The sequence below is a fragment of the Pan paniscus genome, chromosome 4, assembly GCF_029289425.2.
Source record: "Pan paniscus chromosome 4, NHGRI_mPanPan1-v2.0_pri, whole genome shotgun sequence".
In the NCBI taxonomy this organism is placed as follows: Eukaryota; Metazoa; Chordata; class Mammalia; order Primates; family Hominidae; genus Pan; species Pan paniscus.
Genome location: NC_073253.2, coordinates 129700798 through 129716322, shown reverse-complemented (window position 1 = coordinate 129716322; position 15525 = coordinate 129700798). Strand labels below are relative to the sequence as shown.

At 45.7% G+C, this 15525-nt stretch overlaps 1 protein-coding gene across 1 annotated transcript; it reads left to right on the top strand.

Moving 5' to 3' along the window:
• Positions 1–6288: 6288 nt before the first annotated feature.
• CDKN2AIPNL (CDKN2A interacting protein N-terminal like) lies at positions 6289–15192 on the top strand. Its single transcript, XM_003846144.4, has 3 exons — positions 6289–6527; positions 8149–8248; positions 14931–15192. Exons 1-3 carry the CDS (start codon positions 6289–6291, stop codon positions 14940–14942), a joined length of 351 nt encoding a protein of 116 aa, XP_003846192.2. The 3' UTR covers positions 14943–15192.
• The last annotated feature ends 333 nt before the right edge of the window (positions 15193–15525 follow it).

Here is a 15525-nt window from a genome sequence, read left to right as displayed (position 1 = left end):
CGTCTCAAAAACAACAACAAATGCCACAATATGGTATTAGCAAAAGGATGGACACATAGATCAGTGGAACAGAATACAGAGTCCAGAAATAGACTCACACATATATATGGTTAATTGATTTTTGACAAAGTTACCAAGGCAATTGAGTGAAAGAATAGTCTTTTCAACAAACTCTGCTGGAGCAATTAGATACTTACATGAAAAAAAAAAAAAGAGATAGTTTCTATCTCCAGAGCAAAGTGCAGGTTTATTTACTGTCCAGATAAAAGTAATTGCTCTGGAGAAAAGGTTGGGCAAATATGCTTGTAGTTCTTCTTTATTAATTATTGATGTTCTTTCAATTTAGAGTTCCTCAGCTGTGATACAAACCCACTTTGTATACTTCATCTAACTGGGCCCCTTAGCATAGCCCCTGTGGGACTTGGGGGACAAGGGGAACCAGGGCAAACATGAAGCTCATGCTGTTTGTTGTGCTGTGAGTAATAAAGATCTTTGTCTTTGTCTCAAGATCTGTGTCTTTTGCCAGTATCCTTTGAAATTGTTGTATGGATACTTGTTAGGTTGAAAGTAGGAGTAAAATCTTACATCCTTTAGTGTCCTTTTTTAATCATAGCTCACTGTAGCCTTGAACTCCTGGGCTCAAGCAATCATCCTGCCTCAGCCTCCTGAGTAGCTGGCACTACAGGCAAGTGCCATTACTCCCAGCTAATTATTGTAGTTTTTGTAGAGATGGGGTTTCACCATGTTGGCCAGGCTGGTCATGAACTCCTGGGCTCAAGCAATCCTCCTGCCTTGGCCCCTCAAAGTGCTGTGATTACAGGCATGAGCTACGCGCCTGGCACCTTTATTGTTTTGCTTTGAACCTAAAACAGCTCTAAAAAAAAAAAAAAGTCTATTAAACAGCAACAACAACACCTCAAAGCAAATATGGGAAAGGTTCATGTTGTTGGAGCAGGTAATGTGGTGTCTGTTACATTATTCTCCATAATTTTCCATATGTTTGAAATATATATATATTTTTCTTTTTTTTCTTTTCTTTTCTTTTTTTTTTTTTTTCTTGAGATGGAGTCTTGCTCTGTTGCCCAGGCTGGAGTGCCGTGGCGCGATCTTGGCTCACTGCAAGCTCTGTGGCTCACTGCAAGCTCTGCCTCCTGGGTTCACACCATTCTCCTGCCTCAGCCTCCGGAGCAGCTGGGACTACAGGCGCCTGCTACCACGCCCGGCTAATTTTTTGTATTTTTAATAGAAACGGGGTTTCACCATGTTAGCCAGGATGGTCTCGATCTCCTGACCTCGTGATCTGCCCGCCTTGGCCTCCCAAACTGCTGAGATTACAGGCGTCAGCCACTGCGCCTGGCCTGAAATATTTCATAAACAAAAAATTAACTCTAACAAAGGGAAAAAAGAAAGAGGAAAAAAAGGGGGCAAGCGATCTGAATAGACATGTCCCCAAAAAGATATACACACGGCCAATAAGCACAAGAAAGATGCTCAGGATCATTACTTATTAGAAAAATGCAAATCAAAACAACAATGAGGTATCACTTTGTACCCCCTAGGATGGCTATAATTTAAAAATTAAAAAAGGGAAAATACTAAGTGTTGGCAAGAATGTGAGGAAGTTGGAACCCTCACGCATTACCAGTAGCACTGTGGAGAGTAGTTCAGACACTGTGGAAAACAGTTTGTTCAAAAAGTTAAACACAGCTGGGCACGGTGGCTCACACCTATAATCCCAGCACTTTGGGAGGCTGAGGCGGGCAGATCACCCGAGGTCAGGAATTCGAGACTAGTCTGGCTAACACAGTGAAACCCCCGTCTCTACTAAAAATACAAAAATTAGCCAGGCGTGGTGGCAAGTCCCTGTAGTCCCAGCTACTTGGAATGCTGAGGCAAGGGAATCGCTTGAACCTGGGAGGCGGAGGTTGCAGTGAGCTGAGATCACGCCACTGCACTACAGCCTGGGCAACAGAGTGAGAATCTGTCTCAAAAAAAAAAGTCTGAATCATGAAAAAAAGTTAGAAACAACAAACTGGTCAATAACTGGACTTGCCACATTGTTCTGTGAAGTGTTAATTATTAACTTCTTTGTTTGTTTGTTTTTGAGACAAGGTCTTTCTCTGTCTGCCAGGCGGAAATGCAGTGTTGCTACTATAGCTCACTGCAGCTTTGAACTCCTGGGCTCAACCGATCATCCTGTTTCAGCCTCCCAAGCAGCTGGAACTATAGGTGTATACCACCATGCCCAGCTAATTTTGTAATTGTTTGTAGAGATGAGGGTCTCCCTGTGTGTGGCCATTAACGATTTTTTTTTTTTGAGACAGTCTTGCTCTGTTGCCCAGGCTACAGTGCAATCGTGCGATCTCAGCTCACTGGAACCTCTGCCTCTCAGGTTCAAGTGATTCTTCTGCCTCAGCCTCCTGAGTAGCTGGGATTACAGGTACGTGCCACCACACCTGGCTAATTTTGTATTTTTAGTAGAGACGGGGTTTCGCTATGTTGGCCAGGCTGGTCTCGAACTCCTGACCTCAGGTGATCCACCTGCCTCAGCCTCCCAAAGTGCTGGGATTACAGGCCTGTGAGCCACTGTGCCTGGCCAATATTTTATACTGCTTAACATTTTGAAAGCATAATGTTAACAACATCACATTTTTTTTTAAAGAAAGAATACCTGGCCAGGTGTGGTGGCTCATGCCTGTAATCCTAGCACGTTGGGAGGCTGAGGCAAGAGGATCACTTGAGCCCAGGAGTTTGAGACCAGCCTGGATAACATAGCAAGATCCCAACTCTATGAAAAACTTAAAAATTAGCCAGGCATTGTGGCGAACACCTGTAGTCCCAGCTACTCATGGAGGCTGAGGTGGGAGGATTTCTTGAACCTGGGAGGTCAAGGCTGCAGTCAGCCATGATGTGGCACTGCACTCCAGCCTGTATGGCAGAGCAAGATTCTGTATTAAAAAAACAAAAAAGAATACCTATTTGTGCACTTTTGGGTTTACAATTGTATGCATGTCTGAATATGTTCGTCCGTATGTTATGTATATGCATATGCTCCATAATTGTCACAGATATGCTAAATAAGGTAGTTGCTGCATGACCTTTAGCTTTTTCACACCCCATAGGCAGGATTGGCTGTGTAACTGCAGCTACTATTTGCAGAGCCTGGGTTCCTATTTCTGAGCTAACCTCTGTACTATACAATCAGGTGACCAAGACTTTCTGAGCTAACCTCTGTACTATACAATCAGGTGACCAAGACTTTAGCTCAGAGAACCCTCAACAACTTTGAGTTTTTCTTTTTTTGAGACGGAGTCTCACTCTGTCACCCAGGCTGGAGTGCATTGGCGCGATCTCAGCTCACTGCAACCTCTGCCTCCCGGATTCACACCATTCTCCTGCCTCAGCCTCCCAAGCAGCTGGGATTACAGGTGCCCACCACCGCGCCTGGTTATTTTTTGTATTTTTAGTAGAGACGGGGTTTCACCGTGTTAGCCAGAATGGTCTCGATCTCCTGACCGCGTGATCTGCCCGCCTCGGCCTCCCAAAGTGCTGGGATTGCAGGCATGAGCCACCACTCCCAGTCTAACTTTGAGTTTTTCTAAGTTTGGTCAGCGGCAGGTGGAAGCAGAATTATCTGGGGCCTTGATTCTGAACATCCAATGGTGAGCCTGGAGGAGTCTGTCATTTTAACGAGCCTCTCAGGACGTGTGATCTGCACTCACTTTTGGGACTTTTAGGTCTGTTCACCAATTCCTGATTGCTGGGAGTAGCTGACTCTGTCTTTGGTCTCACAGGCCTGTTGACACTTTGCTTGCCCACATGAGCATGGATGTCATGCCTCCCTGTTGTTAACCATTATGCCATATCACTGAGCTTGGTGCTGGGTCTTCAGGCTCATTCTATGCGGACTGCCCTGTATTTCCATGCTTTGTTGAGTCTCTGATTTCTGGGGACCCTGATGCCCCAAAAGAAGCTGCAGAAGCAGCAGACAGGATATAATCAGCTCTCCCCACAGGCCACACTCACAATACAGGAGCTGCACTGGAGCCCTAGATCGTGGATTCTAGGCTCACCTCTGTACCCCAACCTCACATTTGACTGGGGGCAATGGGGAAGCCTATTAGGTCAATAATCTCTCAAAGCTGGTGAAGGCTCAAGTGACTCCTTGTGTGAAGGGAAAACTTTCCTTTGCTCTCTGAAGGTTAGCGAAAATCAATTGACAAAAGGCAGATTAAGAGAAGAAAAGGCAGCCAGGCACTGTGGCTCACGCCTATAATCCCATCACTTTGGGAGGCCGAGGATCTTGGACCACCTGAGATCAGGGGTTCGAGACCAGCCTGGTCAACATGGTGAAACCCCGTTTCTACTAAAGATACAAAATTAGCCGGGCGTGATGTCAGGTGCCTGTAATCCCAGCTACTCAGGAGGCTGAGGCAGGAGAATCACTTGAACCTGGGAGGCAGAAGTTGCGGTGAGCAGAGATCACACCATTGCACTCCAGCCTGGGCAAAAAGAGTGAAATTTGCTCTCAAAAAAAAAGAGAAAAGACATACAAGTTTATTAATGTGCATAGTTAATCACAGAGTGATTACCCCATCATCCAGAGTGTGAATATTTTAGATGGGTAGTAAATGATTTTTAGGGTAATTCAATGGGCTTGAAGAACATGCAATGGCCTGGGACAAAGTCTGTTGGGCCTGCAGAGACAAGGGTTTGTGACAAAAGTCTGTCCTAGTGTGTTGACCGTACTTCAGTCTTTCCTCCTGCAAAACAAATTCACTTAATGAAAACTCAGGGAGGGAACCAGAGATAATTGTTTCCTTTGGCGTTCTGGACTAAATTTAGGCAGATAAGGGAACAACTTCATCTTGTGCTTTGGGAGGAACAAAGAATTGACAGACAGGAGTGTGTGTTGGTGGGGGAGGTCACAGAGACCTTGAGGCTTCTTCATCAGTTCAGCATGTCAAAATACATTTTGGGGTGTTGGTTTCTGAGCCCCAACACCCAGTTACTGTAGTTGAATGCTTCCAGGGATGGAAAATTCACCACTTAAAAGGAAGCTCTTTTTTCTCTCAGTGTGTCTGCTACCTGAGACTCGAACAGACAGCAGAGCCATGCCAGCTAAATAAAAACTTTCAGGTCCAGCCAGTTACGATGGCTCATACCTGTAATCCCAGCATTTTGGGAGGCTGAGGGAGACGGATCACTTGAGCTCAGGAGTTCGAGACCAGCCTGGGCAACATGGCGAAACCCTGTCTCTATTTAAAACCAAGTCCAAACTTGCTCATTTCCTCTGGACACATTGTTTCTGGCTCCTTCCAGCATCTTTTGTAAACACAGGTGTCACTGTTCTGGTTAAAATCCTTCAGCGGCTCCCCATTCTTGGGATCTAGCCAGGATCCCTGCCTGGCCTACTGGCCTTGCTGACCTCTGCAACTTCATCTTCTCCATTCTCTACCTGCCCTGCCCCGCCCCCCAACCCCTCCTACCCGCTATCTTGCAATTCTCTTACCAGGCCATGCTCTCTCTTGCTTTGACCGACTCCCCTTTACTCAGAAAACTGCTCATTCTTCACTTCTCCAGGATCACTTCCCTGACCCCAAGACTAGATTGGGTCCCTTGCTTATTCATGGTTGTAGCACGCTGAACTTCTCTTTACTAATACTTGTCAACGCTGAAATTCTCCATTTACTTGAGCAATTATGTCACTAATGTCCACTCCTCCACTCCATGGTAAAGTTCAGGCGAGCGGGGCTCCGAATGTGCTCTCATTGCCTCTCCAGCACCTAGCAATGTGCCTGGCAAGTATTCACGGGATGGATGGATTACTCGCTCCAGGAAGGCGGGCCCCAACCTTCGTGGCTGTGGAGACCCCTGGAAGTCGACCGTGACCCGGGCCCCCTGATGTCGCTCAGGATGAGGCGGTGCCCGGGAAACTCTCAGGGCAAGGGCACAGCATAGCTCTGGCTGGCATCCAGCTGCCAACTGGAAGAGGGCGCTCCGAATTTGTGTTTAGGGACCTCAGTTTTCCCATCGGTTCCCCGCAGGGTCGACCGCAAAAGACCCTTGTAGCCCTGGGTAGACCCAGGGCAGGAGCCACGGGCTGCGGCGGTCTGAGGAGCCAGGAGCCGCTCTGTGCCCCCGCAGGCCGCCGCTCCGGGCGAGGGCGCTCCAGGTTGGTCTTCTGGAGCAGTCGTGCGCTGACGGGGCCCCTCTGGCCGGCAGGCGGTGGCGCAGTGCGCGTCGGGAAGGCGGCGGGCTATCCGGTCCTCGGCTGCGGCGGGCACCATGGTCGGTGGCGAGGCGGCTGCCGCAGTGGAGGAGCTGGTTTCGGGGGTGCGGCAGGCGGCCGACTTCGCGGAGCAGTTCCGCTCCTACTCAGAGAGCGAGAAGCAATGGAAGGCCCGCATGGAATTCATCCTGCGCCACCTGCCCGACTACCGCGACCCGCCCGACGGCAGTGGCCGCCTGGACCAGCTGCTCTCCCTCTCCATGGTCTGGGCCAACCATCTCTTCCTAGGCTGCAGGTGCGGACCCCTGCCGGCCGGCTGATCCTGTCCCCTATCTTCCGACCCTCAAGGCCTCTCCCAGGGCTCACCCCTGACCCGAACCTCTGCCCCAGACTGAACCCGGGCCCAACCTCCATCCGCATTGGTCGGCCCGAAGACTGATTCCCACCCTGGAGGCCCCTTGGAAAGATCCTTATCTCCTTATCTTTGAGCCTCAGTTTTCTCTTCTGGTAAAAGGGTGGTTATGATGGCTGTAATAATTAAAGGGTGAAGAGCTAAATACATGGCGGGTTCAAAGGTTGCTATTGTTATTTGTATTACTATTATTATTAGCTCAAACCATCACCTTTGCAGTATGCATTCGAAGTCCGTTAGCCCCTGTCACCTACATGGCAAACGTGCAGAGAGAGAAACGGAGATCCCCATTTTACAGATGAAAAAGCTTAGGGAGAGAAGTGATATACCTGGGGCCATGCAGCCTCTGGCAGGATTGATGGATTTTAATCACTAATGAGAGGATGTAATCTGTATCCTATGGCTTTTTCTCCTCACTCCACAGCCCACGGGGTCCTAAGTAGGAACCAGCTTCACCTCTCTGCTTTCCCTCTTATGAAAATGGCCGATGCCTTTTTGTGAAGGTCTCAAAGCCCACTTCATCCTGGCTGCAGCACCAAAAGGACAAAGGCCCGCTTTTGAAGTGCCTGATAAGGCATTCCTTTCACCCCTCCATGAGGAAGGTGGCAAATCTTGAGACTTCCTATTAGAGAGCCTCGATTTTCCTGAAATTGTGTTAGGAAAATAGGGTGACTTGGTTTGATCTTGGTTTCTATACCTATTATGGCTGCCTGACTCTGGTCATTTGGCCCCTGCAGGCCTAAGCCACTTGGTTTTGCTTCACATATTGGGGTTTATTAGAACAGTACGTAGGGAAGCAATGCCAGAGGCACCCGTCCCTTTTCCCTGCCTTCTAGGTGCTCCTGGGAAATCCTGGTTTTCCATGGTTAGGCAAATGTCAGAGAATTGGGGAAATAAATAATGTTTTTGTTAGACTAACATTCCATGTATTTAAAAAATAAAAATATTTTGGTCCTCATCCTGTATCTGAGAATATCTGTTGCTGGATGTACAGTGCCTCTGTTCTTCTAAATCTTGAAACATCTGCTGTACTGGTATTTCTGAAGTCCACTTCTGTATCTACAAGCAAGAAGTGTTCACAGGGCCAGGCACGGTGTCTCACGCCAGTAATCCTAGCACTTTGGGAGGAGGATCACTTGAGGTCAGGAGTTGGAGACCAGCCTGGCCAACATGGTGAAACCCTGTCTCTACTAAAAATAAAAAATTAGCCAGGCGTGGTGGCACACGCCTGTAATCCCAGCTACTCGGGAGGCTGAGGCAGGAGAATTGCTTGAACCTGGGAGGTGGAGGTTGCAGTGAGCCGAGATCACACCACTGCACTCCAACCTGGGGGACAGAGCAAGACTCCATCTCAGAACCTTGTGCTGAACATGTATAGGTTTGCCCTGCAGTATCAGGTCAGTTCTCTGAGAGCTGATTTTATAGTTGAGCAACCTGCAGTTTCTTATTAATCCACAGTGACAATTCTTCCAAGGTTTTTACCTTACTACTTTTTATTGTGCAGTTACAATAAAGACCTTTTAGACAAGGTGATGGAAATGGCCGATGGGATTGAAGTGGAAGACCTGCCACAATTTACTACCAGAAGTGAATTAATGAAAAAGGTAAATAGGATTTCCAAGTGCATGTGATGAAATGGCGTAGAGTTAACAGTCCCTGCCTTGATGACACTATATTAGAGTATATTGTTTTTGAATGCTCTTGTTTACTGCCCCAAAGACCTATACCCTTTCATTTTTATTTCCCCATAATTGGTATAAGCCTTTTTATAAGTAGTTGACAACTCACTGTGGTAAATTATGCATTGTTGATGAGGTAACACATAAGCTTAACCTCTTCCGGTTGTTTAGGAACATTGTTTTGAGATTTTTGCTTGATGTTTAAAAAGATGTTGGCTAGAATACTTAAGTTTCCTACTTGTTAAAAAATCTCATTGGTAAGAGAGTAACTAACTCATCCTTACCCCGGGTGTGAGTGCCGACCTGACTTGTTTGGCTTCTCTGATTTGCTGATAAGAACGTGCCTGGAGCAATGTCGATGGCATAGCTGTTCTCTATCCTTTGGGGTCTGATCTCAGGCGATGGGCTTTTTTCAGTGAGTCTTGCCTAGAGTCTTGAATCTGGACACTGGAGCTGGGGCTACAGAATGTGGCAGAAAGAACCTCAGAATATGGAGCTAGGCATCCCAGCTATTAATACTTTTCAGAATCACCTCCAAAACATGCTTGTTTCACATTTGTCTGCTCAGGCAGCAGAATTAATTGCTCGCTTATCTTCTGAAGTTCCTTTGGCACTTTATCCAGGCCTCTTTTAAAGCAGTTGTGACCTTACAGATGGTGTCTAAAGTTTTATTTAGTCTTTACAACTCCCAAACCTAGTATACTTATACCCCAGAGAAGGTACTCAGAAAATACTTATAAAATCGACTGAAGTAGTAGAGTAAAAAGCTGCTGGCCCCTTTTTAGGTCTGCCCTTAGAAACATAGGTAAGCCCATTCCTCCACATTTAGGTCTTGTCTTGGGAGGTGGGGCACATATAGAGGTCCTCTTCCATATGGGTGTCAAGGAACTAATCAGATTCTCAGTTGCTCATAAAGTATTTCAGTCCCAAATAGCACACCCCACTTGATTTTCAGGATGGTTTGTTTTTCTTAAAAAAGTATTTTAGTTTTAATCTGAACCTGGGGAAAAGCTTCAGGTTGGTTTTCGAGATGCTATTATGTTTTAAAATCAGCTGTTACCTCAACACAGTACTCCTGACAAAAAATAAGTAAGTAAAATCAGCTGTTTTTTTGTTTTTGTTTGTTTGTTTTTGAGAGGGAGTCTCCCTGTGTCGCCCAGGCTGGAGTGCGGTGGTGCGATCTGGGCTCACTGCAAGCTCTGCCTCCCAGGTTCACACCATTCTCCTGCCTCAGCCTCCTGAGTAGCTGGGACTACAGGCGCCTGCCACCACGCCCAGCCAATTTTTTTTTTTTTTTTTTTTTTTTTTGTATTTTTAGTAGAGACGGGGTTTCACCGTGTTAGCCAGGATGGTCTCGATCTCCTGACCTCGTGATCCGCCCGCCTCGGCCTCCCAAAGTACTGGGATTACAGGTGTGAGCCACCGCACCAGGACTAAAATCAGCTGTTAAAAAGGGGCTACTGTTTTTAGCCAGGGAGCAGTGTGAATTGGGAGTGTGTGGCTTTTTGGATCTTCTCATGTAATACTTAAAAAAATACTGGGCAGTCCTTGGGTGTTCTATAGTAAGGTTCTTGAGGCCCAGCCAGGGAGGAGCTAGATAGTTTCTGGCTGCTGGAGTATACCTTATGGGGCAGGGGCAGGGGCAGAGGTAGGCAGGGAATGAGGTGAGCCTTTATTTTTAATTTATTTTTTAGATAGAGGCTCACTTTGTCACCCAGGCTGGAGTGCAGTGGCACGATCTCAGCTCACTGCAACCTCTGCCTCCCAGGCTCAAGTGATTCTAGCGCCACAGCCTCCCCAGTAGCTGGGATTACAGCCGGGTGCCACCACACCCAGCTAATTTTTGTATTTTTAGTAGAGAAAGTGTTTTGCCATGTTGTCCGGGCTGGTCTTGAACTCCTGGCCTCAAGTGATCTGCCCAGCTTCCCAAAGTGCTAGGATTACAGGCGTGAGCCACTGCACCTGGCTGAGCCTTTATTTTTTAACTGCTTGTGATAGATTCTTTCCTTTTTGTTTCTAAGAGGTTTTCTGATTTTCCTTTTTTTTTTTTTTTTTTTTGAGATGGAGTTTTGCTCTTGTTGCCCAGGCTGGAGTGCAATGGTTCAGCTCACTGCAACCTCTGCCTCGCGAGTTTAAGCGATCCCTTGCCTCAGCCTCCCAAGAAGCTGGGATTATAGGCGCCTGCCACCACGCGCGGCTATTTTTTGTATTTTTTAGTAGAGATGAGGTTTCACCATGTTGGCCAAGTTGTTCTCGAACTCCTGACCTCAGGTGATCCACCCACCTCAGCTTCCCAAAGTGCTGGGATTACATGCGTTAGCCACTGTGCCCAGCAAGGTTTTCTGATTTTTTATATCAGTTCTCCATTATACTTCTCTGTCTTGTATGTTTTCTGAAAGGTATCTGAACTCTTTCCAGTCATGTTGGGTATTAGAGATCAGAACACCTAATGACATTGGGCTGCAGACCCCAGTAGGAGACTAAGGAGGTTTGGCACGTCCCAAACATTATCTATAGACCAGTGTGAAGTGTGTGTGTGTGTGTGTGTGTGTGTGTGAGTGTGTGTGTGTGTGTGTTAGGAAGGGTCTTTCTGAAACATCCTAAAGGGGTCTTATACCTAAAAAATGTACAGAGCCCCTGCCCTGGGATGTTCATTCTTGACACTGTCATTGCACAGTGTGAGTCTACAGAGAAGAGTCCTCAGGCATGAAATTATCTTCTTGAAACCAGTGCCGCCATCTTACTAATCATTAGCAGTTAGCTATGTGGAAGAAGCCTATATAGAGGCCATACTTCTATAGCATTTTTGAATTGTGTGTTGCAACTTCCTTCAAATAAAACTTATGTTTTTCTAAGTAGCCAGGTTTAACTTTAGTCTATTGATGCCACTATAAGTGAAATTCAGCTGATCCTGAAAAGTGAGATACTTAGAGGGTGCATAGAGTTTTGCCAGTTTTGTTATGAGACAGGGGTCTCTCTCTGTGGCTCAGGCTGGAGTGCAGTGGCTTGCTCACGGCTACCTGCAGCCTTGACCTGCCAGGCTCAAGTGATCCTTGCACCTTAGCCTCCCCAGTAGCTGGGACTACAGGTGTGTACCACCATGCTTGGCTAATTTTTGTAGAGACTGGGTTTTGCCATGTTGCCCAGGCTGGTCTCAAATGATCCACCTGCCTCAGCCTCCCAAAGTGCTGGTGTGAGTCACTGTGCCTGGTGAATCTTTAAGACTCTTCCAGATAAGCCCATTCTGAGAACGAGTCATCTGATCTATGTACCATGACAAATTTGTGTGGTATTGAAGACTGTCCCCTCTCCATTGAATGCCACTGGAAAGAGAGCCATGAGGACTTTGCAGCAGTTTCATCCTTTGCCTGCAGTTTTTGCACACATGACAGAGGATGCTGAAAAACATTAGGCAACATTGCCAGCCCATAGACAAAATACTCCTGATGTCCAGGCATACACCTGAAAACGTCTGTTGTTGTTCTGCCCAGAATTGATGCTTTAGCTAAAAAATTAGAGTTTAGTTGGGTTTTAAAGCTAGCTACCAAGTGGAAGTAAATTGCCTGGCATTGTTGGTATCTCAAGACAGACAGTGATGATGATTTGGAGACATAAGCTCTTTAAGATTTTAAAAATACTTTATGGCTGTTCTGCAGCTTTGAGGCAAGTAGATCTCTGCAATCTGTCCAGCTCTTTTTTTAAGTCTGAGAAAAGAAATGAGCATTGGTTTCTGACAGGTGGAATTTGTTGGACAGTTGCAGTATATGATTTTTTTTCTTTTGAAAGGGGATTCAAACACACATACATTGAGTAAACAATCTTGATTATCTAACTGCCATCCTAGGCTACTGCTGGCAGCCTTTGTGGTTGCTCACCTTACCAATTAATGAGCGATAATTAACAAAGAGCAGCAGCTGACTCAGGAAAGATGTCATTGCTATGACTGTCAGAATTAATATTTCCAAGGTAATGTTTTAAGGAGAAAGGAGTGATTGACTAGGAAGCTATCATTATTGACTCAAAGAAAGAAGCTGTCAACCTAATTTACGTGGTCCGTTTTTTCCTGAGAACATTTTTATCCCAAGAGGGAAAATGGCAGTATGAAAAGTGACTATGAAGGCTGGGCGTGGTGGCTCATGCCTGTAATCCTAACACTTTGGGAGGCCGAGGCAGGCAGGTCACGAGGTCAGGAGTTTGAGACCAGTCTGACCAACATGGTGAAACCCCGTCTCTGCTAAAAATACAAAAATTAGCTGGGCATGGTGGCACGTGCCTGTAATCCCAGCTACTCAAGAGGCTGAGGCAGGAGAATCACTTGAACCCGGGAGGTGGAGGTTGCAGTGAGCCGAGATCGTGTCATTGCACTCCAGCCTGGGCGACAGAGTGAGACTCTGTCTCAAAAAATAATAATTAAAAAAAAGAAAAATGATGATGAAATTTGAAAGGCCAGGTGCAGTGGCTCATGCCTATAATCCCAGCACTTTGGGGAGGCTAAGGTGGGTGGATCATTTGAGGTTGAGAGTTTGAGACCAGCCTGGCCAACATGGCAAAACCCCGTCAACTAAAAATACAAAAATTAGCCGGGCGTGGTAGTACCTGCCTGTAGTCCCAGTTACTCTTGAGGCTGAGGCAAGAGAATCGCTTGAGCCTGGAAGGCGGAGGTTGCAGTGAGCCAAGATGGCACCGCTGTACTCTAGCCTGGGCAACGGAGTGAGACTGTTTCAAAAAAAAAGGAAGAAAAAGAAATTTGAAAGAAAAGTTAGAAAAACAAGTGTGCCTGCTTTTGTGCATTGTGTCATCTTGGCAAGCTCTGAGGTACTAGAGCTGCCGCTGCCTTGGTGGAAGCAGCCATGATTCTAAGATGGTGCAAATGTTGGTGAGTATTAAAAAAAAAAAAAAAAAAATCAGCCTGGCCCAGTGGCTCTGCCTGTAATCCCAGCACTTTGGGAAGCCGAGGTGGGAGAATTGCTTGAGCCCAGGAGTTCCAGACCAGCCTGGGCAGCATAGTGAGACTTTTGTTGCAACAAAAAATAAAATAAAAACTACCTGGGCATAGTTGCGCATGCCTGTGGTCCCAGCTACTCGAGAGGCTGAGGTGGGAGGATCACTTGAGCCTGGGAGGTTGAAGCTGCAGTTAGCCATGATCGTACCACTGCACTCCAGCTTGGGTGACAGAGTGAGACCCTGTCTCCAAAGTTAAAAAAAAATCAGCCTGTCAGATTAGTTAAATCAGAGGTCTAAGTTGTACCTCAAGATAAACGCTCATTGGAGCTACTTGTCTTTTACTCTTTATCCACTAGAAATAGAAGCCAGAAAAGGTGTGTCTGATCCCACAGACCAGTCTTGTCTGGAGCTTATGAGTCAGTAGTGTATCACCTGCAAACACCTGTGGAAAAGATGGTATACACAGCAGCCCAAACCGGCGGCAGCTGTATGCTTCCATAGCCTTGGTCTGTCCTGTCATTTGAGAGATGGCTTAGGGGATTTTTTTCTCTTTGGACTTAAGATGGTTTCTTTAGGTAATACCGCATTCTCCTAAATGGTGAAAGTCTTCTTATAATTTGCTTTTGCTGAGGAATTTTGTTTTTTCATCTGAAAAAGACTGACTGGGGCCGGGCACAGTGGCTCACGCCTCTAATCCCAGCACTTTGGGAGGCCGAGGTGGGTGGATCATGAGGTCATGAGTTCAAGACCAGCCTGGCCAAAATGGTGAAACCCCATCTCTACTAAAAACTACAAAAATTAGCCAGGCGCAGTGGCAGGTACCTGTAATCGCAGCTACTCGGGAGGCTGAGGCAGGAGAATTGCTTGAACCCAGGCAGCAGAGGTTGCAGTGAGCCAAGATCGTGCCACTGCACTCCAGCCTGGGTAACAGAGTGAGACTCCGTCTCAAATAAAAAGAAAAAGCACTCACTGGTCTAACTAGGAAATAGGTCATACCTTGAAATCTCTGATTACTAAAAAGACTCTCAGATTGATTCACTTGCACTGCTAAATGTTAAGGAAATTCATTCAAATACAAGGTGACAGCCAAAGTGATTTTTTCACACCCTGTTTAAAAGTTGTCTAAAGCCAAGTTTAAATTTACCAAAGGTGCTAGAGAGTAACCAGAAAGAATAGCTCTGCTTCATTTCACCACTATTTGAAGACAAGCTTTTACAGTTTCTAATAGTGTGAAATCCAGAAATATACAACCTTCACATCTAAATATCCTGACTCAATGTGAAATGTTGTGAATTACTACCTGAACTGACTGCTTTTAATTTAGAACAATAAGTGTTTGTGTGACTCTGCTTTTAGAACCTTTCACTGCAAAGCATGCCAGAAAAAGTTGTATTTTAAGCATTTCCATTATCACTTTAAATTGTGAACATTTATAGATTGCAAGTGACAAGACAGGAAAATCAAGTTCTGGCTTCCAAATGGATGCTGTGGTCAATGTTTTGCTGAATTTTCTGTATGTTGTAAAATATTAATAATTTCTGAGTATACTTACTGTCTGGATAGTACATAAATATTACATCACTGCTATATTTTAATTTATGAAGATGAATTTGATTCACTGGACTACATGGTTATGTAACCTTTTCTTTTCTTTTTTTCCCAGCATCAAAGCTAAGCCAGAAGATTTATCACATTTTCATCATCAGCTACAGGATTAGAAAGGAGGCTGGGATGAATGTGACATAGACCACAGCAGCTCTCTTAAGACTCCTGGTATTACCAACATAAAGAGGCAGGTGGAATGAGAAGGACTCTGTCTAGATTGGCTTTTTTAACATTCTCATTTTCCCAGGAGTTATCACTGTAAAAGTATGCATGGATATTTATGTATTTATAAATCATGCACTCTAAGATGAGTTCATCAACATTGTAAAAGCCCTCTTTTCTGTTTTCAGTTTTTTTTTTTTTCTTATCGACAAGGTCTCACTCTGTCGCCCAGGCAGAAGCACAAAGGTGCAGTATTGGCTCATTGCAGCCTCGAACTCCTGGGCTCATATTTTCAGGGTTTTTTGTTTTTTGTTTTGTTTTTTTGAGACAGAGTCTTGCTCTGTTGCCCAGGCAGGAGTGCAGTGGCGTGATATATTTTCAGTTTTTAAACGTCAGAATTTTTGTTTAAAATGCCTTTTTTGGGCTGGGCACAGTGGCTTATGCCCGTAATAATCCCAGCACTTTGGGAGGCCGAGGTGAGCAGATCACCT

Excerpts from the sequence above, each read along its gene's own strand:
- CDKN2AIPNL (XM_003846144.4), top strand. The coding sequence starts at position 6,289 with ATGGTCGGTGGCGAGGCGGCTGCCGCAGTGGAGGAGCTGGTTTCGGGG. Across the intron at positions 6,528-8,148 it reads CATCTCTTCCTAGGCTGCAG|TTACAATAAAGACCTTTTAG; the intron begins GTGCGGACCCCT and ends TTTATTGTGCAG.